Consider the following 23,755-nt stretch of genomic DNA (forward strand, 5'->3'; position numbering starts at 1 on the left):
AGTAAACGCTGAACAACACATTAATTTTATTTACAAAACTAAGCAACACGTGCAGTGATATAAGACTGTACTCGCTCATGGGGTAAGTTTTTGGTGCTCTTACCACTCGCTATACTCTTGTTTACTTGCTCCATTCCTAACGTATTTCAGGCAATGGAGCAATAGTAATTTGTCAATAAAACTCCATACAGTCAGTGAAATTCCAAACAGTAGTTGATTTCCAGCCAAATTGTTCCCGGGAGCAAATTGGCCAGAGAGAGCGATCTTACTCCCGTCGTGCCAAATCGTTCTCGGGTCCAAATTATTCCCAGGAGAAATTTTGAGCCGGGAGCGATTTGGCACGACACCACTACGAAAGCAACACTCATCAACTCAACTCAAGATTCCTTAATTGGAAGAAATATGAGGGCTTTGCTGCACCGGTCAAGTGGACGAGAGAGTACTGGAGTAGAGATAAGAGATTACAGCCAGAGGAGGAGGAGATTAGTGGGGGGCTGAATTTTGTACCTCAACTGGAGGGAAGTAGATTGTATTAAGTTAGTAATGGTAAGATCAGTTATTTTCTCTCATTTTCTTTTATTTACGAGGATTACAAATCGAAATGGCTTCTTACAACTTGAGTGAGAGATAAAATTAATGAGAGGCTGAAGAATTTTGAACTCGCAATGGTAAAGTTATTTCAAAAGGCTCTAGTTGAAGCTACACTAGTTTTTAAGGGTGTCCTTAGGCTTTTAGTGATATATTAACAAGATATCTACATTATTAACAGGAAAAACAATCCTGAGAACTCTGTGCTCTTTAGAAACAAACGTGGTAAGTGAGCAAAACGTTTCTTATGCGGGACCAAAGACTAGTGTTTATTGTCACATTTTCCTTCATTTACGAGGATTATTAATCTAAATGGCTCCCTATAGCTTGATCAATGACATTAGGGGCGTGAGTTAAGTGCCAGAGAGGAATGCTGATGTACAGTGCCAGTCAATGTTCGCCGTCAGAGTCAGACACTTCCTCCCCAGACACGCCCCCCCCCCACCCCCCTTTGCGTGACTCACCTTGAGTTACTTATCTGCTATTGTCGCTCTGGCTATTCAACTAGGGAGAGGGAATGGTAATTATATAGCCCTTACTTTCATACTTTCATATTCCCGAGTCCTTTCCCGCTTGATCATTCGGTTTTTTTTTCCTAACTTTCACAGATAAGGTTGTTCCGAAACGTAAGTAGAAAGTCGGAGGAGAGGTGTTGGTTTATTCACTTGCCTGGCTTGTTACTCTGGCTAGCCAAGCAAGTAGAGGGTGTTTGATGTGATATATGAATCTAACTTACGTCTACAGTTTTCGCAAGCAATTTCTTCTATTGACACCTTGCAAACCTCATAAACTCGCCTCCTATACGTGACTCGCCTGCCCGGCTACCCTGTCACTCTGCCCAGTCAAGGTAGAAGGAATTAACATGTGAAATACAAGGAAAGCGCAAGTATTTCATAAACAGTTTTTTCTGTTGACACCATCCAAACTTCAGAATCTTGCCACCCATACGTGACTCACTCTGCCCGGCCAAGTAGCATGTGAAATATGAGTTTATCAAGTTTGCAGTGTTTCAGAACTTATTGATACATTCCAAACTTGAAAAACCTCACCTCCTACATACGTTGCCCTCCTAGTTTACTCTAGTCATACAGTTACTCGGGACAGTCAAATAGATGGAGTTTACACGCGAAATACCGGGGTAGCTGAAGTCTACAGCGTTTCACAAGCAATTTCCTCATCTGACATTTGAGAGCATCACCCTCCCATGCGTGACAGTGCAAGTCTACACCCCACCCAGTCACGCCAGTAGACTCTTTGCTATCGTCACTCCCTCACCCATTGGTGTCTGGAGTATAGTAGGTATTAGTAGTGAAACATATCCGGTATGTCAAAATAACCTTAGCTTAACAATTTCGAGTGACTGTTTATCAGTGATGGTGATATACACAGTGAAGAGATTAGCTGTGAAATTTGTGTAGTGAATTAATCAAAAACTAACCACATCTAACTTTACCTTACCTTACTTTACCTTACTTTGATTACCTAGCCAACCCTTCAGATGAAAATGCTAATGATATTTCAGTGTTATTCTTGCTGATAATCTCCAAACCTCAAAACATCAATTTAGAATATAATATAACTATAAGATGTCATTCCAGTGGTAGAATCAAAAGAAATTATTCTTAACACCTTGATAACCAAAGAGTAACATCCAAGTATTTTATTACTATTTTTTTATGTAAGAGGGATTCTGGCCAATGAAGATACCAGCCCCAAGAGAGTCCCAAATAATCCATAAGGTCAAAATAATGCTGTGCTCCTGAATGGGTTAGATATAAGACTCCATATACAAGAAGAAATTGGTACCTTAGCATAGTAACCTAAGTTAAGTTTAGTATTAAGACAGATTTTCAAGTTCAGGTGATTTTGGAAGATCAAAGGTTTTCAGATCTTGATAAAATTGAAGTTTCAGAAAATACTCCATATCTATTTTTTTTTCTTTCCTAACATTTGGACCTATTGAATCATATAGGCTGAGAATGACATAGGCAGGGAGGCATTAAGGCTGTGATTCATTAGGCCTTGAGTTATTCAGGTCATAATTCATTTAGGCATGGAATTGGTTACATAAATTAAACATAATCTGATATCAAGAAACTTATATAGACATATGGAATCACTTAGGCTAAGATTAGTCCAGGAAGAGAATTATTAAGGCTGTGATTCATTAGGCTTAAGATGCATTTGGGTCAAGGAATAGGTTACCTAAACAGAAGAAAATCTGTTACCAGGGTTATATAGACCTATAGAATCATTTAGGCAAAGAAAATTCAAGGTAGAGAATCATTTAAGCTGTGATTCTTTAGGCGTAAGAATGATTTGGATCACAGTTTATTTAGGTTTAGAATCATTCACACATAAGTGAAAGAAAATCTGTTAGCAAGAAGGCTGGCAATTGTTAGACAGAAGCTGTAGTAGGAAGGTTAGCTGGTGACGAGTAACGGCGTTCATAAAGAGATTATTCAGGTCAGGTGTTTAGGGCAGACTTGAATGAGTTATGTAAATGTGTCAAGGCCATCTCTAATACCTATAATCCTCTCTCTCTCTCTCTCTCTCTGTCTCTCTCTCTCTCTCTCTCTCTCTCTCTCTCTCTCTCTCTCTCTCTCTCTCTCTCTCTCTCTCTCTCTCTCTCTCTCTCTCTCTCTCTCTCTCTCTCTCTCTCTCTCTCTCTCTCTCTCTCTCTCTCTCTCTCTCTCTCTCTCAGCTCCATCAGTACCATCCATGTTTTGTAGTAAGACTTAGATCAGGTGTGCAAAAAACATGAGTAGTAATGACTGTCTTGTTAATATCTTTTTATACAATGCTTTATGTGATGCAAGTAAATCTGTAAATATCGTTATTTTGTGAAAAGATAGCCTGAAACTTAGTAACCTGATTGGCAGTTGTTTATTTTATTAATCTAATGAAATATACTTCCTGCATTACATCACATTCACATGCAGTCACACATGAAGGAAAGCACTCAGCCACTTGCACATATAATCTTTTATATATATATATATATATATATATATATATATATATATATATATATATATATATATATATATATATATATATATATATATATATATATATATATATATATATATATATATATATATCTTACCTTAAAACTTTATTTAGAAAAGTATGAAATTCCACAAGGACATCCCTATCTGTCCAATACTTATGGGTGCACACTTACTGTAAGGAAGCACTTCATGTTGTGAGATCTTGAGATAGGCTCCTTAAGAAGGCACGTGGCCTTCCTTTTGTACTTGGAGAGGAAGTGTGCTTGTGAGGCTTCATGAGAGGTTTCCCTAGACACAGCACACGGAAGGATGAGATCTTCCTCTTGCCAAATGTCTTAAGGAATAATTATTTGCCATTTTTTAGCAGAGCCGAGTGTTCCTCCATGATCTGTCATAAACTGCTTGTTTTAGTGTTTTAGTGGTTCAGCTACTCAAATAGCTGTATTTTAAAAGAAAAGAATATAGAAAGGAATGCATATATTGCTTAATTTCAGTGGCTTGCAACTAGCATGAGATCTCTGAGTGTGGAGCTCCTGCTGAGTAAGAGAAACAAGATGTTTAGGGAAGTGAGCTCACATGAGTCTGTGATGCAGTGGGTGTAGCCAGGCAGCAGAACCGTGTGTGAATGAGTTGAGTTGTGCTGAAGCAGACAGTGGACAAAAGAGAGAATTTCACTTGATTAAGAGAAGGATTAATTGAAGTGAATTTTTCCAAGATGGTGAACTGCATGAATTATTTATCTGTACAGCCATCAAGCTTATCATGCCTTCAGCACAGGATGCCAAGGCGACGGAAGAAAGGTTTGCAAGCAAGTGGATCCTTAGGCAGATGTGTAGTCACATGTGTATATAGTGCTGTACTTTAGAGTAACTTGCAGTGCTTTTCTCTCCGCACTAATATCTTCACGTGTTACTCGTCAGTGTACATATTTGTGTATCATTAAGGAGATGAACACTCTGAGGTCTGAGGCTTCCTCAAACCAGACATTGTTGATATGACTCATCCAGGCTTGAGGTATATTGCAGTATTAACCTGAAAGCATGAAAACTATACTGTGTTAAAAGAAATGGTTGTTGTTTTTATGATGAGGTGTGTGTGCCCTGACAGGGTGTCGGTAGTGAGTTGGCATGGCAGGCTCAGGTCTGAAAAAGCAGGCAAGCCGTCTTCGCTCCCACTTCCAGCGGCACAGTGGTGCGACCCAGGAGGTGGCTGAGACCCCAGGCACAGGTCAGACATCAGGCTGGTGTGGTGATGTAGTCATTGTCACCAGTGTGTTGGGACAAGTGCAAGACAAAACAAGCACTTGATTTGTGTCTGACACATAATGGTGCTAAGTGGACTCCAGACTGCATTGCTACTGTGAAATTTGTTAATCCTATTTCACTCGTTGAAAATACTACTCTGTGCGTATTCTTGATGAATAAACAACACTCTTATTGTACATACTGCCATTCACTTCAAAGCTTTTAATAAACAAAGTCCCTGTTGTATGTATGTGCAGTGTGCACCAGTATCCTGATGTGTGTGTGTTGTGCCCCCATCCCCTGCTGCTCCCTTGGCCATCAAATACTAACACTGCTCACACATCTCTTCCTGGCTCTAGTGGCTGTAATGGCATGGACTTGTGTAGCCACCTTGTATTTGCATTTCTAGCCTAAACTATGATTACTGATTTCCTGGTATGAATTAATGAAATATATTAATCTATACATGGCAGATATGAGTGTGTGGCTGTACAGGTATGTGTATATGTATTAAGGTAATGCTGAGTCACTATGAGTTGATGATATTTGAGAAGAGAAAGATGGCCAGTCACTCCACATTCCCTTGGCATCTCTCTTTAGTTGACAGGATGTGGTGGATGGATCTGCTGCTGCGCACCATCCGGCTTGTCCTGGAAGGTGCATCTCGACTCATCTTTGGCATCATGTACTATGGCAGCACACACACCCCTCTGCCTCCCATCACCAACCTTGTGCTTCTAGAGTCTGCGACAGCACTTGCAACTAAGATCAGGACAAAAAAGGTACTGATATTTGTAATGCTTCAAATGAGAGCATGAGAAAATAAGTGAAGTTGCAGGAAGCCGTCAGGCCTACCCATGGCAGTCCCTGTATTAGAAATGCATGAAGTTTTGTCCTTGTCTGAAGTGAGCCCATCTCTCCTTGTTTCAGCTGACCAGTGAGGAGGTGGTGAAGTCATTCATTGCTCGCATTAAGGAAATCAATCCGATCCTGAATTGTGTGGTTGATGATCGCTTTGAAGATGCTCTGCAGGAAGCAAGGGAAGCCGACGAACTTATTCGGTAAGAGTTTTTCTTGCTTTGTATGTACCTCTGTTCATGGCTCCTTCCTTGAGTGATGTCTGTGTTTGTGTTCATGACTCCTTCCCTGAGTGATATCTGTGTTTGTGTTCATGACTACTTCCCTAAATAATGTCTGGTGACTAAATGTGTCATTCGGTATCATTTTTTTTCTTATTTTGCATGTATGTGTTGATAATCATTTCCCTGAATGACATCTAGAGGTCAGATGTGTTATTTGGTATAAATCTTTATTATTTAGTGTGCACCTCCATCATAACTATTATCTTTAATGATATCTAGAGATCCATTGTGTTAAAGAATATTCAGGTTTGTTTCTGAATATTGTGATACCCTTATTGATATTTAGAGATTAGATTTGTTAAAAAGTGTTCAAGTTTATTTTGAAGGATTTGTGTACTAATTCATGTCTTGCAGGTTTGGCACAATGGATGAAGCAACACTGGCCAAGACAAAGCCATTCCTGGGTGTGCCATTCACTACCAAGGACTGCTTTGCTGTGAAAGGTTTGCTCCACATCTTGAATAGGAAACTTTGTTAAACTAGATGCCATTTTTATAACGTTATTACTTCCTCTCATAATACAAGATCAGTGCCACAAATAACTGATCTCTTGTGCAGTGTGGTTAGTGAGGCTCAGTCCTTTCTCCATCAGGATATAGAGGCAGAGATGTGAGGGAATGCATGCTTTCATAATACAAGATCAGGCACGTGTATATATGTAGGTAGATTTTCCTAGTTATTCTTGCATATTTGAATTACTGGATGAGGAACTATACACCCCACATTACACTATTCCATCTTAAGCCTTTGTTCCTCCTGCCAAGGTTAGAAGTGGAGAGCAGGTTTATGAATAGGGAAGGACATGATTGCTGAGGTTGTTATCTGTTATTTATTATCACACTATTTGGATTACTAAATGAATGACAACAACATCCCACATTATACTATTCCATCTTATGCCTTTGTTCCTCTTGGCAAGGTTTGAAGCAGACAGCCGGATTATGGATAAGAAAGGACATGGTAGCTGAGGAGGATGCTGATGCTGTGAGAGTAATGAGGGAGGCTGGTGCTATTCCCCTGTGTGTGACCAATGTGTCTGAGCTGTGCATGTGGTGGGAAAGCTGTAACACCATATACGGAAGGACTAACAACCCTTATGTCAACTGCAGGATTGTTGGAGGCTCATCTGGGGGTGAAGTGAGTGGTGTGGCTGCAGTGTGATTATACTTGTATTTTCCTTCTCTGCCTCTCTTTTCATCTGTTTCCTTTTTTTTCCTTCTCTCCTGTTTCTCTCTCCCACCCTTCCTTATCTCTGTGCTTGTTTAATTATCAGGGCTGAATAAACACATTTGGCAGGCAAGACTGAAATAGCTATGTCACAGAGGAGAGCCGCTAGGTTTTGACTCTCGGCTTAATTCCCACAGGGCTGTCTCCAGTCGGCCTGTGGTGCTCCCTTTGGCATAGGCTCTGACATTGGAGGATCCATCCGCATGCCTTCCTTCTTCAATGGAATATTTGGCCACAAACCTACTTATGGTGAGCCTGAAAGGAGTATGAGGTATGAGGAATGTATGCAGGAATCCAGTATTGTCTCTTCTTTACCTACCTGGTCACTGATGAAGGCATGACATTATGAAATGACTCACACATTTGTTAGTGTCTGCCAGGTAAGAGTGTTGTTCATCCTATTAATAATAAGTTCAGTGTTCTTCCTATTCCCATCAAGTGTTATTCATCTTACTAACATGGAGTGTTATTCATCCTGCTAATACTAAGTGTACTGGTGTACTCCAGGTATAGTGAGCAACCTTGGGCAGGAGCCAGTGGCCTCTGGGGAAGCCAAGGAATTTTTGGTAACAGGTCCCATGTGTAAGTATGCCCAGGATCTTGGCCCCATGCTGAAGGTCCTCGGTGCTGGCAATTCCCACATGCTGAAGCTTGACCAGAAGGTTCGTTATAGTCCTTCAGTGTTATAGCTACTGTATATTAGAAGGTTGGACTCAGGCATAGGGCAACAAAAATGCTAAAAAAAAAAAAAAAAAAAAAAAGGAGAAGGCCCACTAAAAGTGCCAGCCCCCACAGATTGTTGTCAGAAGGGTAGTCCAAAATTTGAGGTTGTCTTGAAACTTTCCTCTTGCATCAGTTCATGTCAAACATAGGAGAAAATACAGAAGCAGGCCTGGAGCCCCAGAATCCACCAGTATACCATGTCTCTCACCCTGAGGGCTTTACAGGTGGACATCCGCAACCTGCGTTACTTCTACATAGAGGATGATGGCGGCTCCCCAATGGTGACTCCCATACAGACTGAACTCCGAGAGGCCCAGCGCAAAATTGTCCAGCACCTTGAGAAAGCATATGGCATCAAGGCAAAAAAGGTAGAATATGAAATCCACTCAAATTTCTTATGTTTTAAAATGCCACTTGTGTCAGTAATGGGGATGGTTCAACTTCTGCCTCACTCCGCCTTAAATGTGCATTTGGAAGGTTAAAGGTGCCAGAGAAAGGGATCAGAGTATGAAATCCACTGTAATTCCTGATGTGAAATGCAACTTGTATCAGTAATAGGGACGGTTCACTCCTGGTTCATCCTGCCTTAAATGTGCACTGGTTAGCAATGACTGGGAAGGTGGCAAAGAAAGGGACTGGCCACTCGCTCAATATGCTTGAGTGTGGGAGTGAGAGATGCCATCACACCTGTGCTGTGCTTCATTAACAATGGCAGAGAGAGAGCTTCCCTTGATGAGTCATGAGTGGCAGTGTTACCTCACTTAGATTAATTCTCCTTGTGTGTGATAATAAATTGTCTTGAGTCTTAGCCTTTGACAGTACGTGAGTTAATGAAGTTACGGTGATGTGCAGATTACAACAAATGGAACAGTAACAGATATCTGACTGTTTTCTCCTTTTGGTGTCCCCTCAACAGATTACTCTCAAGAAACTGAAAGCATCTGTGCTTATATATTTTGCCAAGCTTGGTAGTGTAGAAGAAGCCCACACATTCTGTGAAGAACTGGCATTGAAAAAGGTAAGGCAGGCAAGGAAACTTGCATTGATATCAATGTAATGTACTTTATTCACTAACTGTAAGCTATAGGTAATTAAGGTCATGGTATTTGTATTGGTATTACTGTTTTTGTGCACCTTAGGGAAGCATCAACGTGTGGATGGAGTTGGTCAAGTGGTGTGTGAAGTGTTCTAGGCACACCTTTGCTGCGCTGCTCCTTGGGGTGCTGGAGAAACTCAACAACCACAACAAACACACGGAAAACTTCACCAAACTCCTTGCCATGTGTGCTGACCTCAAGCAGGAAATGAAAGTAAGATCATTGAGTGCTGTCTTGTTGGAAGCCAGGCAGGTGGTGTAATATTTGAGACCAGCTTGTTGAAATCCATCTATCCATTTTCCATGCCGACATATAAACCTATAACTTGTATTTCTTTTGGTATGCAAGGAGCTTTTAGGAGATGATGGGGTGCTGCTCTTCCCAAGCCATCCCACTGTGGCTCCATACCATGGCCAGCCACTCTTCAGGCCCTTCAACTTTGCCTACACTGCCATCATTAATGTTATGCTGCTCCCCTCCACACAATGCCCTCTTGGTCTGGGCTCTGAAGGTCTGCCACTTGGTATTCAGGTGAGAACCACTTTAAATATCACACTGGCTATTGTGTACTCATAAGAGGAAGCTGTCTTTATTTGTAGTTTTGTTAGAAAGAGCTCAAGATGTTTAGACTTACCAAGGTTTTTTTCTTATCTTAGAATTCATAGCTTCTTTTTTCTCACACTAGTCATCTTAGGACTGAATTTTAATAGTGGAGAAGTTATCAATATGTATTTGATGAAAAGAATAATTGTTACTTTCTTAAACTATATAAGGTGATGTTTTATATTTCCTAGAAGCCTGGATGTTTGCATTCTTTTCATTAGTGACTGACTCACTTTGTCTTTCCTTATTAGTCTGACAGTCATAGTTTGTCTTACATTTAGAGACTAACCAACACCCCATGGTCTTGCCTTCCCTCAGGTTGTGGCCAACCACTACCAGGACCACCTCAGCCTGGCTGTAGCCACAGAGCTGGAGAAAGCTTTTGGTGGCTGGGTTTGTCCATCAGAAGTTAAATAATTCACCATAAGTAAATACATGGGTGTCCATCACATTATTCAGAGCACATTTTTTCCTATGCAGCTTACTCAGTAGTGTTTCTCCTGAGATTCTTGATTTTTAAGATACTTAAATGCGTCTTTTATCATTGTGTGTGTGTGTTGGACTATGGATAACTTTTGCACATTTATATAGTATTAAGTGTTGATAACTTAAATATTTTTGTCTGTTGATGATTTTATTAGTATGAAGTATTTATTCAAGTACAAGCGTGAGTAGTGTTATTTTATGAGGCTGAAATGTTGGGTATGGGAATAGCATAGAATGGGGGTAGTGTACTGCAAATGAGGTGTCTGAGTAGCATATATGTTTCATGTGTGGGGGAGAAATGAGGAAGCAGACAACTGATGTTTCAAGAGGGTGATCAGGCTGAGCAAAGGTGTAATGGCTTGGGCTTGTAGGTAGTGGAAGAATAATAATCAGGGAAGTTCTGATGCAGGAGAGATGTAATTATGATTTAGAAAAAAAGATGTAAAAGTTGAGTAAAGTTATTTATTAATTTCCTAACCATATACAAAGATAATAATCTCCATGACTAGTACTAAGTGTATGATAATTAATCTTTAGTATTGTTTCAAGGCACAGCTCATAGCAATTATTACCCAATGCCAGATACAGCACACTGAGTTTGTCCCTGTTCAAAAACCAAGGTGTGATCCAAGGGTTCCTTCACTGGTCCACCAATACCACGGCTGGCTTTGTCACCACTGTTTCCCCTGCCTGAGTTTACACATTCAGCACAAGTACCACTGAAATATGTTGAGAGGTACAACAATGAACTAGGATCTCTGCCTCATTATCTGTCCTGCATTACTACATGGCTCCAACTGTAATTTTATAGCAAAGATAAAATCACATGAGCCAGGTACATAAGAAAATTCTGTTCTTGACACAACATTAATGAAAATTAGATAAAATTGCTGACAGTTTGAGACATAAGAACATATAAAAATCAGGGAAGCTGCAAGGAGCCTTCAGGCCTTCATGTGGCAATCCCTGTAGACACTATTCTCATCATTACTACAACCAATAACTAACAGTTCTGAGATGCTCACCATGGCAGGTAAACTTCAAAAAGGAAAACACTGTAAATTGACAAAGTCAGCTAGTGGTCAAAAGAAGCTCCATGTTCCTCAATGTTTTCCATTCTATACTTCTAACCTTGATGTCCTCTGAAAGCTCACAGTACTAGATCAATATCTTTTGACCTCAACACACCACACCATCCTTAGGGACCTCACAGTGTAGTGTAGTGTGTGTGTGTGTGTGTGTGTGTGTGTGTGTGTGTGTGTGTGTGTGTGTGTGTGTGGCATGCCATGAGTATTTGGTCCAGGCTGCCTGCTGCTGAAGAGGAGGCATTCTCTCTTGAAGGCAGTGTCATAAGAGTGAGAGTTTCCCTGAATGTACAGACACTGAAATCATGTAGTAGTAAATGTAATGTAAGTAAAGAGCAAATTTAGTAACAATATTATTAAGCCATACTAATAATTCACATTCACTTAAAAGGGAAAAGACAATTTCTGTCACATAGAAATAAGAAATGACATGCAGTGCTAATTAAAAATCCAGATCACAGAAAGTTAGTGCTGCAGTGTACAGCCTGGGAAGGAAATACATGTTGTCAGGGTGCAATATAACAAAACACATCCCAATAATTAAAACACAAGCAATGACTATCTCACAGGTACCAAAAGTTACACTGCATCTCCAAAACAACTATACTGCAACAAGTGCACACCTACACTACACCCACCTGTAACTCTGGCCACATCAAATATAAGATATATGTATATATCACATACATTTGGATATAGTCTCCTAAAAGCCTCCATGATTAGGTAAACTCATTATTTTGTGCTTTAACAACCCAGCGCTGTGGAGAAACGTACTGGATTGCTCTTGGGCCGCTGGGGGGTCTGGGTGGGGGACTGGGGGTCAGGGCTGGAGGAGGAGGACCAAAGGAAGGAGGTGGAGCGCTGGGCCTACGGAAGTCCCGGTACACCATTGCCACCAGCAGGTACAGGCCACCAACTATTTTTTCAAAGAACCCTAAACAAGTCTGAAGAAAAGGTGTTGCGTTGTGAAAGAAGATTCCCGCCTCTCTGATGAACCGTAAGCCCACCACATGAAACTCTCTCACAAAGGTTACCAGACCTATCACCACCGTCATTACCAGCACAACCAGGAACCTGTAAAAACAGAGATAATCATTAACAATTTTTTTCTTTACAACTGGACTTAACATTCTACAGTGAGAGATATTTTCATGTCATGCAGCAAAGATATAATGAAGATTTTTCACATGTTAAGTTCACCTTAAGCAGTGAGTTCAAACCAAAGCAAGGCAGTAAATCTACACAGCAAAAATTTGTGCTTACTTAATCTTACCAACAACCACACCTGGAAAGCAGTGGAAATCTTACCTAATTGCCTCTTTGATATTGGATAAAGTTAATATTGAGGTGATGGCAGAGAGGACAGTGGCTGGCCTCAGACTGGAAAGCTGATGCATCCAGTCCTGAAGCAAGTCACTCATACTCTCTAGCTCATTTCTTGATTCGCCTTGGGAAGCTTTCTTGATACGTGCTCGCCTCGCTGCTGCCAGCTCCCCGTCGTGAGGGTGAATAGTCCTGGAAATATTGACATCAGCTAAGATATTACACAAATTTCTAAAGCACTATTCTGTTCGCCATTAAATCTGTTAGATGTCTTTAAATACTACAAGAACTTATACAGTAAATGGTGACTACATGGAGATTATGATGCTGAGTGAGAGTATTACCTGATTTCTTTCACTGAGATCATGAGACCAAACTGAGGCTGCAGCTTTACCCCTGTAATGCTGTACCAGTAGTGGCCAGGGGTTGGGGGTGCCTCCAGCAACACCCACAGGCGGTAGTAAGGAGCATCACTGGGGGCTGGAAAGAATGTCATATTGTAACATCACAGTTCCAGGGAGCAAAGGGACTAGAGGAGGTCAGAGTTAAAGCATATCTTATTCTTCACATCAATTCTGAAAAAAAGATCAAGAATTCAATTTTAACAGAAGCTTTTGACTCACGAGTAATGTTGATCCACTTGGTTCCTTCCTGCACGCCTTGGATGCTGGAGATGATGGCCTGTAGCTGGTGGTTCATTTCCACTTCCCACTCATCCACTTCTATGATATCCCTGTAGCCACCTAAGCTCTCCACCCACTGCCGTTCCTCCACCCAGCCTGAGAAGATTCGCCCACACAATCTTTCATCAATGTACTCTAGACTCCCAGCAGCAAATTTGGACTTGATCTTCGTTTTGCTCTTGGACGTTTTCTTCCTTGAGGAAACAGAGGAATCAGAGTCCTTGCCATCCTTTGCCGCACCAAGGCCCTTCTGTCTCTTAGCCTTGCTTCTGGGTTTGCCTGGGGTCACGTCAATGGGAAGAGGAAGCTGTGTGCTGGCTGTTCCTAAGGCTGCTGGCTGAGATTCGCTGTCTAATCCTGGCCGTGGTTCCCCCTGATTATCCCCCTTAGTTAAGCGAATGGAGAAGATGTGCATCACAGCATCTCCAACTTTATCCTCGGAGGTCGTGATGGAAGAACTGTCACTTTCTGCATTCTCAGCCTTGCCATCATCCCCTAAAGTGCCTTGTAGGAGTCTGACTCTCTCTAACTGGATGCCTGATACACCTTCAGCTTCAGTCTCTTGAGATTTTGAGCTTTCTGTACATTTCTCATCAGATTTGACTAAGTTTTGAGTATTTACATTGGTTTCTCTCATTGTCCCCTGGCTGTATTTTGCTGCCTGACCACTGGTGGCATCAGGGTGTGGGAGGGAAGCAGGAGTTTGATCTACCTCAGAGGAGACCAGTTCCCTATTGAGATGCTTGTGCTGGTCACTCTCTGGTGTGTCCCGGCCAGACATGGTGCCCCTGCAGGAGAGGTGATGCTGTTACCTCTGGATAAACCTGTACTGTGCAACTTAACTGGGAACAGAGAGAGAGAGAGAGAGAGAGAGAGAGAGAGAGAGAGAGAGAGAGAGAGAGAGAGAGAGAGAGAGAGAGACCGTAAAAGAGAATATTACTGTGAAAAGGAGCAGCAGCAGCAGCAGTATAGGACCAATGCTGCAGTACATCAACACTAGCAGTAGTAGTAGTAGTAGTAACAGCAGGAGCAGCAGCAGGTTTATGAGTCACCTGGCCACTAATTACCCTTATCTTGCCTGTATCTTTCCGTACATTGGAAAACAAGTAATTTCCTAATAACAAAGCACCTCAAAGTATAAATAAACATACAAACAAACTAACAAACAGACCATAAAAGAAACAAGTACACAAATATGCCACGCCACAAATAGCAGACTCAAGGTTAAAACAAACAAAACTTAAACAAATATTTCCTTATTATAAATTGTCATTGGTGTTTTTCATCCAAATCACTTTAGTCTTCACGTGAAGGTACCGAGCTTACACATTTCAGGCGACGGTGGTTAATAATGCCCTCGTTCCCAAGCTTTTAGAGGCCCCCAACACTGACCTGACCAGCCTGGCAGAGGTCGCGGGATATTAATATTTGTGCCATTCAAAACCAAAACATTATTGTGTTACTGATATTTAAGTGATTATATAACGTCACACATATATGCAGGGAATTTTGATTGTATCTAGAGGATTATTTAGTCTATTTTTGTCTGATTAAAATATTATGTTATTGTTCATTCTTCCTTTCATATTTTTCTACCATTGTGTTTTTCTCTATAGATTTCTTATTTTTATAACTGCATTAAATAACTGTTTTATTTCTAGATGTGCTAACCCTTCAAAATTCTTTCATTCCTATCATCTCAATTCTATATATTTCCCTCCTCATTCACAGGCATCCCTCTAAGTTTCCTGTTGCTCTTATAAGTCCTTGAAGCCATCATTAGCTTTCAAAATCCACATGAACATAATATAAACAGAATATTACTCTAAAACACCATCCGTTTACTGCCCCAAAATTTGAATGCTCCATGAGGCCTAAAAGTAAAGCTTTGGCCCGGCAGTCTCTACCCGGCTTTCCCGCGCGTTGATTCTAGTATTCGTTTTGCGTCAAGCTTTAGAATGAACCATTAACTCCCCAGCTCATTAGACACGCTGGAGACGGGAAGACCAGTTCCCAGACGCCTTCTGTGATGGAGGAAGAGGCCAGCAAGGTGGAAATGACGGCCAGTCCCGTGTTTCAGGCGAAATTGGTAAGGGGGGGCGAAAGCGCTGAATGGCATCTTTGAATCATCACTGTGGAGGGATGGACTGTTGCTTTCTCTTACTATCTTCCTTGTATGGTGGGTCTCAGTGGCGTTTCTGGTCGTGGCATGCTTCTCTGCTGTTCTTATTTTATGGGTTAGGTTTCGTGTGATTTCTTTTCCCAGATTTAGTTTTCGTGGTTTAGGTTTGACATTAAATGGAAGTTATGTGCCTTTGCTTACCTTCCTTGTCTTGTGGATCTGAAGGGCGCTTGTGGTCGTGGTATGTTCTCCTATTGTGTAAATAAAGAGATTTTGTTTTTCGATGTTTTTCGTGAGTTTTGCAAGGCGGGTTGTGGTTGCTGGTTCAGGCTGGGTATTGCGTGGGTGTTGTATCCTGGTGGGTCTTGAGGGTGTTCTTGGTGATGGTATGCTTGGTATGCTTTCCCTTACTTCCGAGGTTGGCGTATGTTCTGTAGGAGTTGTGTTGTGTTTTCTCTTACGGAATTGATTCTCGTTAATGTTTTTAAAGATCTACGCCCCACTTGCCCCAGCATCCTGTTCCTCTCCTTGTCCATAATTAATTGGCACATGGAAAATTGGGGTCCTGTACTGGGTGGGCCCGCTGCCTGCCAATATGGGTTACCAGTTATGCAGTAGTGCTGCTGTACTGCTGCTACTACTACTACTACTACTACTACTACTACTACTACTACTACTACTACTACTACTACTACTACTACTACTACTACTACTAATAATAATAATAATAATAATAATAATAATAATAATAATAATAATAAAAATGCTGATGATGATACTACTACTACTACTACTACTACTACTACTTACCACTAGGATCGATAATAGAAGTCTTTTACAGTATTGCTCCTCATGAAGACAGAACAAAAGAGATAGAAATAATACTGATAAAACTTAATGATACAAAAAAGAGAGAGGGGAAAAAATCATGTATACATTAGTTGCCCTATGCAATTGCCTGGGCAGAGCCTAGAAAGCCAGACACACGCTGATTGGCTTTAATTTGTCTGGGTTCAATATCTGAAGGAAGTTGCGCTTGGGACCCCAATTCTCCACAAGTGCCTATCCTTCATGGAATGTTTAAGGGTTATCAAGATGGACCAGTGTTCTCATATATGACATTTGCAACTTTCATTTTCATGTTTCAGCAATCCCTGGAGAAACTGAACACTTCCTTCAGTGAGTTCAGTGAAGAATTCAGCAAACTGAAGCAATCTTTTCTCGACTACAAGACAAAGAGCTTTTTCTTTCCACACCTTGAACTTACCAAGCCATTTGTTCAACACTTAAAGCAGGTAAGCCATACATATCTTCGTCAGATTTAAGTTTGATATGGTGAGCAGTTTCTCTTCACAGGTGTTTTGTTCTTGATGGCAGTGTAGTGTTCCCAGTACCCTTGCCAGTGTCTTATTCCACAGATAATGCTTATATTAATCATGAACACAGCCATTTCAGCAGACCACTCCACGTTTATACATTACTTGCTAGAGAAACGTTAAGAAACTGTGACTGTGATTACTTTAACAAATATAATGTCTTCCAGATTGAGGGTGAGCTCCAGGTTATGGGTAACTTGCTGAAGAAGGAGGTTGGCAATAAATTTGAGAGTAAAGTCAGCAGCCCAAATGTTTCACTGAATGCTGCTGACTTGCCTGAGCTGACCGGACACACACCAGACCACTCAGGTAACGCTGTCCCTCTTTCTCATAGCATGCTCTTGACGTGGGTTTAGTATTTGCTGCCACATCAGTCTTTTCAGTAGCATTGTGTTGTCATTCATTCTTGTACGTATGCTCTCGTACATAGGTGATTTCTTTGCAGACAGTTTTTGTTGTATTTATTTATTTATTCATTTATTTATTTATTTTTTATTTTATTTTTTTTCTATTAATATCACCTCATTGTATGTTTATTTTTGTATATTCAGTCACCAAGTTTCTTTTTTTCATTTTTTTTTTTTTTTCTATGTAGGAAGGACACTGGCCAAGGTCAATTAAAATCCAATAAAAAAAAAAAAGATGCCCACTGAAATGCCAGTCCCATAAAAGGGTCAAAGCAGTAGTCAAAAATTGATGAATAAGTGTCTTGAAACCTCAAATGATGGTGTGTGTGTGTGTGTGTGTGTGTGTGTTGTATGAAGATTCCTATGTGAATTATTACCTTGTACAGAAATCCCAGGGAGGGCGAGTGGGTTTGCAGGCATCACACCCCCGGCCTCCGAGGTTGGCAACGATGAGATCTTGGCAATAGCTATAGAGACCACAGACAACAACAACAAGCGGAAAAATAGAACCTCCGCAGAGCTGCCATCTCCCAAGAGTAAGAGGCTGCGGAGAACCTTGATAGATGACTATATGACCAAGAAAGATGGCCGCAAGAACTCAGAAGGTGATGAGCAGCAGGAAGAGGAAGAGTTTGAAGTCCTGAGTATAGTAGACATGAAGAAAAGCCAGGTTGGTGCTTTTGCTTTTCAGAAATGCAGAAGTGGTGTAATGTATTGCATATTTACTTGAATGTATGCTTTATTACATCATTAGTTTCATTATTTTTATAGTTGTCTGATATATTATCTTTTATTTTGTATTTTACCATTTTTGTGTGTATTTTTACAATTGTCTCTACCTTCATCTGGACATGTAGGGAAGCTTTACCTAAAAGAAAAGGAATACTTGATAGTAGATCATTCGTTAAGGTCTGAACTTGGTCTGCAGGGTAGCTACACTTACCACGTCACCTGGAAAGGCTACGGCCCCGAGGACAACACATGGGAGCCTTCCTCTAACCTGACCAGCTGTGAGGAGCTTCTAGTGGAGTTCTTCAAAAGCAAGTTCAGACAAAGGGACAAGGAAGATCAGAAAATAGAGGAGTGAGTAACTTCATATGTACTTAAACAACTGCGTGTGTTGTAACTTTTATAAATGATTCATGGTTTTTCGTACAAATCCAAAAGTTTTGTGTGAATAGGTAATGAAGATCTTCAGGCTTTGACTTCACTTTTGAGCTATAATTTGAATTTAGTCTTAGGAAGTGCCCCATCTAATCAGTTTGTAGGGATGTCAGCTTAGGATGCAGACAAACATATATATTTTGTTAATTTTTCTTGTTGCCTTAAGCCTGTTTTGTAATTTTGTAAAAAAAAAAAACATTGATCAGGCAGGTCTTATGTTTATCATGATTACATCAAATATGTCTTTTTTTTAATGGTGCATGTGTTTTACTTTTCCAGTTTGTGTTTCTTTATGCACTATGATCCAAGCATCAAAGGCGCCATCCGAAGAGCAGTGTTTGAACACTATTGTGACGACAGCAGAATAGATTATCGCAGCATAATGGCACAGGTCTTCTCAGCCAAATCCATGGTGTCCAGGCCTCAGATAGACATGGACGAACTCATCGAGAGAGCCATTATTGCAAGGAAGGTAAGGCCAAGTACCGAGTCACTGCATGGGTGACCTAACCACTGCATGAGGTATTCTGTCCTAGGGTAACAAAAAATCATAAATGATTTTGTTGAGGCTTACTGAAGGTGCCAGTTCTTAAGAGTATAGTCTGGAAAAGATTATCCAAATTTTGAGAAGTGTCTTGAAACCTCCCTCTTGAAACAGTTGAAGTCAGAAATAGGAAGAAATACAGAAGCAGGCAGGGAGTTTTGGATTTTAATTATAATTGTACACACTTTCCACCAGGCACTGATGGAGCTAAGAGTGTGAATGATGTGTGTATGAGTGTGTGGGGCACTCCTTGTGGGATTGACAACCCAATATATAGATGGATGTCTAGTCCTTATGAAGCAGTAAGGTAACAACTCGATTGGCAGAGAGAGAAGTTCATGAAGCACCTGAAGATGATACAGGAGGAGAAGATTACACAAGATGTCAAGGGAAAGCGAGAAGTGCAGTTAGCAGAGTTAAGGAAGTGGGAGAGGAAGATCAACTCCATCTGCTCTGACCCGGCCAAGCTTTGTGTGGAAAACAACATTGACCTTGAAATGCCTCCCATGGACTTTGTGTACATCAATGAGTGCCGGGTGTGTTCCTCCCTGTTTTTGGATTCAAGTGATAGATTTTTTGTTGAGGCTTTGAGCTCTACTGTTTTTAAGAACTGCCTGTTTTTTTTCTACTTTATTCATGAGGATCTTGTATATTAGAAACTTGGATTTACAAGCAGTACAAGATGTAAAGATGCTCACAAGCAACTTCACAACAATATATTAATGTCTCTGCAGGCTGGGGAAGGAGTCACCATTCCATCTGATCCACTGGTTGGCTGTGAGTGTGAGGACTGCAGTACCAACAAAAGATGTTGTGCCACACAGATGGGATCATGGGTTCCTTACAACAAGGCTGGCAGAGTCAAGGTAAAACTAACTTAAATCTTGATCTCCTCTGGTAGGAAGTACATAACCTGGTCACTAGAGCTTACAGCTGCCTTGGAAGAATATTATCTCTATTCCATGTGCTTGGTAAAGGACAACTGCAATTATAATGTTTAAAATGAGAGGCAGTTTTGTCCCGGCAGCATCTGTATGTGATAGTGTGTGTAATGATGTTTGAAAATCTGATGTTTCTTTCTCCTTCAGGTCTCCCTTGGCACTGCCATTTACGAGTGCAACAAACGTTGCTTATGTGGTCCCAACTGCTCAAACAGAGTAGTGCAGAAGGGCCGCACCATCAGCCTCTGCATTTTCCGCACTGCGAATGGCCGCGGCTGGGGAGTGAAGGCGATGGAAAACATAAAGAAAGACTCCCTAGTGACGGAATATGTTGGAGAGGTCATAACTTCAGAAGAAGCAGAGAGAAGAGGAAGGATTTATGGTCAGTAGTGTAACTTTACTACTGACACATTAAGTATTCAAACATCCATGTGAACTCCCTCCAATTTTTTTTCATGTACATTGCATTAGATGATTTCAACGTTCACAGCTAATCGCTTAACATGTATATATTGGCTTTTCTTTCAGATGCTCAGAGGTGCACATATTTATTTGACTTGGACTATAACAAGGGTGACCAGAACCCGTACACTGTGGATGCTGCCAAGTTCGGTAATGTCTCCCACTTCATCAACCACTCGGTAAGTTGGGGGTTGTGGTTAGTGATGGCTTGCTGATGTGGTTTTCATGGTATCTTACTTTAAAGTACACTGATGAAAGAAAAAGGAAAATTGAATTGCTTGATATGGTTTGGGGTGTAGTAGTGTTGTCCACAAGACTCCCTATCCACCAGGGGCTGGTGGGGCTAAGAATGTGAATGATATTTGTATGAGTGTGTGATCATTTGTCATTTTGTGTGATATTGCCAACCAGGTATATAGACAGATGTAATTGCAGTTTGTTTTCATATTAGTTTAAGATCAGTGAAATGAGAGTATATTTGAAAGTTTTGTTCCTCTGCTTGCAGTGTGATCCCAATCTGGTTGTATATAATGTGTGGGTGGACTGTCTTGATCCAGACCTGCCAAGATTAGCTTTGTTTGCCACGCAGGACATCAAGAAAGGTGAAGAACTCACCTTTGACTATAACTCAGGACTGGAATCTGAATCAAACATGAAAAAAGGTAATTATATAGTTTTTACTAGAATCATGAAAACTTATGTTCATGGATTTTCGTCCATTAGTTCCTAATACTTCTATTGCGTATCATTATATGTATTTTCTTTCCTGCAGTTGTAATTTTTCACTTTTCTGTGTTTTTAGCATTCTCATCATTTATTGGTGTTTTAGAGCCTAAAGAGGAAGGCTTCACAACCCCAGAGAAAGGAAAGGACGAACAGGATGCTCCAGAACTGTTCATGAAGACCCCCAAGGGTAACAGAGGACTGCAGTATGGCAAGACTCGCTGCAGATGTGGGGCTGCCAATTGCAGGCAGTACTTCTTTTGATTCTTTAGGTTTTCAGTGTGTGTGTGTGTGTGTGTGTGTGTGTGTGTGTGTGTGTGTGTGTGTGTGTGTGTGTGTGTGTGTGTGTGTGTCCATGTGTGCGTGTGTGTGTGTGTGTGTCACGAGCTAGATGTGATGTATATATTTGTGTCTAGTACTGTGTGGAGAAAATTTTTCTTGCCCCAATTTTTTTTTTCTCTCTCTTTTTTTTCTTCATTAATGGGTCCTGTATATTTATTACATTTAAGAAGTATATTTCATTTAATCAGCACTCATTTAAATTGCAACTAATTTATTTATTTGAAGTATTCTTGATAAGTACTTTGAAAGTTTAGTCTTATCCATCTGCAGTTACTTCCTCAGGGAATGCCCTTGAGTGGGGTGAGCAACAGAACTTTAGTGTGCTTTCTTTAAGTAATTTTATATGAAAGAAAATATGTTAGCTGTAGGATCTCTCAAGTGCTCTACAGTCTGCAGACAAATTATTGCATAAAATACAAGTAGAGGACATTGTATTAGATATTTGAAAGAGTAAATAAGAGACCTTTAGTTGTAGAGATGAAGTATAGGAGCAACAGAGGTGTTATAGGGAACACGTATCAATAGATGGGGAAGTTTGTAGATTAAAAATAAAATAAAAAGAGATAACGATAATAATAACAGGAAATGTTGCAGTTAAAACATCCCTGCTGAGCCTTCCCCACTTTGGCCAGATGTTGAGTAATGCCAGCAGTGGAGGGGCTTTTGCTCGTTCAGTTCTTAGCACCCGTGTAACTATACTTTCTATTTTTATACATATATCATTCCTGGTTCTAACATGCATGTAGATGTACAGTACATGCAAGTTTTTTTTCTTTTTTAATGAGTGCTGTTTGGTTCTCTTTGCTTGTCCTGAGTTGAGATATCACTGTGAATAGAACAAAGCCAATGGAGTACACAAGCAAGTGTATGTGAAAGATAATTATTAATTTATGTTACTGAAATAGGACTGATATGCTATTGGTAAGCTCAAATCTGTGTGGCTGAACACCTAGCAGTATGTTTATTGATATTATTAACTGCATTCAAACGACTCACTGCTGCAGCATGAGCTGAGATCATGCACAGCTAAAGACAGTTTGGTTTTGTTATTCAGATTTAATCAATTATAATTTACTTTGCCTAAAAATAATGCCATGATTTTTTATTTATTTATTTATTTATTTTTTTTTTTTATGCATACTTTTATGAAATGGTTTTTATTTATTTTATTTCATTTTTTATATTTTTTTTATCTTTTTCATTAATGATATATGAATTACATAATATTTTGGTGTGATTCAGCTTGATAATTCATTAAGTTCTTGCTCTTTATTTATTAAGACATTCATCTGAGCACCAAAGCTATGGTATTATGTATAATGTACTCTTGTGAGTAGCATCTAATCCGCAAATAAAAAAAAAATTGGGAATCAACTTTTTGAGTGTAGTAGATATATTGTATTTTCATGGATAGCAAGTATGAAAATCCTTCTTCATAACTGAAATAAGATTATATTCTTTTGCAACTTGAAGGTTGCAAAGGACACAAGGACACAGTGCATGAAAGCATTGTGAGATCTCCAGACAGTGATGTCGTGTCTGTGATACACAGCGATATGAAAACCTCTTTTGATGCTGTGCGTTGTGCAATGAGCCAACTATAGACTGGAAATACCAGCTCACTTAAATCATTAGTTCTGTGGTGTATTGTATTTGATCATTATTCCAACACCTGGTGTATGGCTGGTGTGAAGGTACAAATGTATGCATCACTGGGTGAGTTATATTTTGTAACTTAGTGCATAAAACTTAGCTTAGTGTCTGCAAGAACTGTTATAGTACAACTGTTTGTAATTACCTTGTAAAATGCCCTGGCTGGAATAAATAGATATTTGTAATCAGTATTTTATGTGATGCAGCAAGAAAAAATTATTTTTGTTCCAAAGTATCAGTGTAGTGACATGATTTTTTTTTTCTGTAGTAAGAGTGCATCCATAAACCAATTGTAGTGTTAAGTGACTGTAAGGATGGCATTCCATCCATAAAATATACTTTTATTATGAAGCTATTATTTTATTTATTTATTTATTTATTTTCAAACTAATTTTTATTTCATTTGATGCCAGCAGCAGTAGTAGCAGCAGCAGGTTGCCGTCTATGTCAGCTTAGTGTATTAATTGAAATTGCCCACAGAAAGGAAAAATGAAATTTTAAAAAAGCATATGTTTTTATGTATTAGAATATATATATATATATATATATATATATATATATATATATATATATATATATATATATATATATATATATATATATATATATATATAAAATAGAAAGCAAGGAAGTGAGAGCATTCTATGCACACTAATGCCAAATAATAACACTAATACCAGCCATCAATGTAAAATGTTCAAATAAATGATAAATTAGTGGCAATGCTCTCTCGACTGGGCCATATGTTAGCGGAATACAGTGTACTGTGCCTTCAGTAATAATAATAATAATAATTCCATTTCTGG

General features: G+C 39.9%; 3 protein-coding genes across 13 annotated transcripts; 2 read left to right on the top strand and 1 right to left on the bottom strand.

The window, feature by feature from the left end:
- The first annotated feature begins 966 nt into the window (after positions 1–966).
- LOC135089860 (fatty-acid amide hydrolase 2-A-like) lies at positions 967–10,581 on the top strand. 11 transcript variants are annotated; one of them, XM_063986008.1, is made up of 13 exons: positions 1,077–1,108; positions 4,710–4,829; positions 5,447–5,628; positions 5,777–5,907; positions 6,343–6,431; positions 6,908–7,125; positions 7,353–7,464; positions 7,723–7,877; positions 8,163–8,306; positions 8,855–8,956; positions 9,078–9,248; positions 9,384–9,566; positions 9,957–10,581. In XM_063986008.1, exons 2-13 carry the CDS (start codon positions 4,730–4,732, stop codon positions 10,053–10,055), a joined length of 1,686 nt encoding a protein of 561 aa, XP_063842078.1. In that variant the 5' UTR covers positions 1,077–1,108; positions 4,710–4,729; the 3' UTR covers positions 10,056–10,581. The 11 variants fall into 11 exon arrangements, with proteins under 11 accessions (XP_063842082.1, XP_063842078.1, XP_063842085.1 ...); XM_063986010.1 differs by lacking the exon at positions 1,077–1,108 and adding an exon at positions 1,198–1,214; XM_063986006.1 differs by lacking the exon at positions 1,077–1,108 and adding an exon at positions 1,222–1,435.
- Positions 10,573–14,632, bottom strand: LOC135089863 (uncharacterized). The gene is made up of 5 exons (XM_063986017.1): positions 14,608–14,632; positions 13,156–14,003; positions 12,877–13,012; positions 12,518–12,724; positions 10,573–12,283 (listed from the first exon to the last, which is right to left on the bottom strand). The coding sequence occupies exons 2-5, from the start codon at positions 13,994–13,996 to the stop codon at positions 11,929–11,931; spliced, it is 1,539 nt and encodes a 512-aa protein (XP_063842087.1). The 5' UTR covers positions 13,997–14,003; positions 14,608–14,632; the 3' UTR covers positions 10,573–11,928.
- Positions 14,633–15,113: 481 nt separating this feature from the next.
- LOC135089864 (histone-lysine N-methyltransferase Su(var)3-9-like) lies at positions 15,114–23,300 on the top strand. Its single transcript, XM_063986018.1, has 12 exons — positions 15,114–15,304; positions 16,486–16,632; positions 16,881–17,022; positions 17,507–17,790; positions 18,049–18,203; positions 18,564–18,756; positions 19,155–19,364; positions 19,563–19,694; positions 19,917–20,151; positions 20,298–20,410; positions 20,737–20,893; positions 21,061–23,300. The coding sequence occupies exons 1-12, from the start codon at positions 15,245–15,247 to the stop codon at positions 21,216–21,218; spliced, it is 1,986 nt and encodes a 661-aa protein (XP_063842088.1). The 5' UTR covers positions 15,114–15,244; the 3' UTR covers positions 21,219–23,300.
- The last annotated feature ends 455 nt before the right edge of the window (positions 23,301–23,755 follow it).

The sequence above is a fragment of the Scylla paramamosain genome, chromosome 33, assembly GCF_035594125.1.
Source record: "Scylla paramamosain isolate STU-SP2022 chromosome 33, ASM3559412v1, whole genome shotgun sequence".
Lineage (NCBI taxonomy): Eukaryota > Metazoa > Arthropoda > Malacostraca > Decapoda > Portunidae > Scylla > Scylla paramamosain.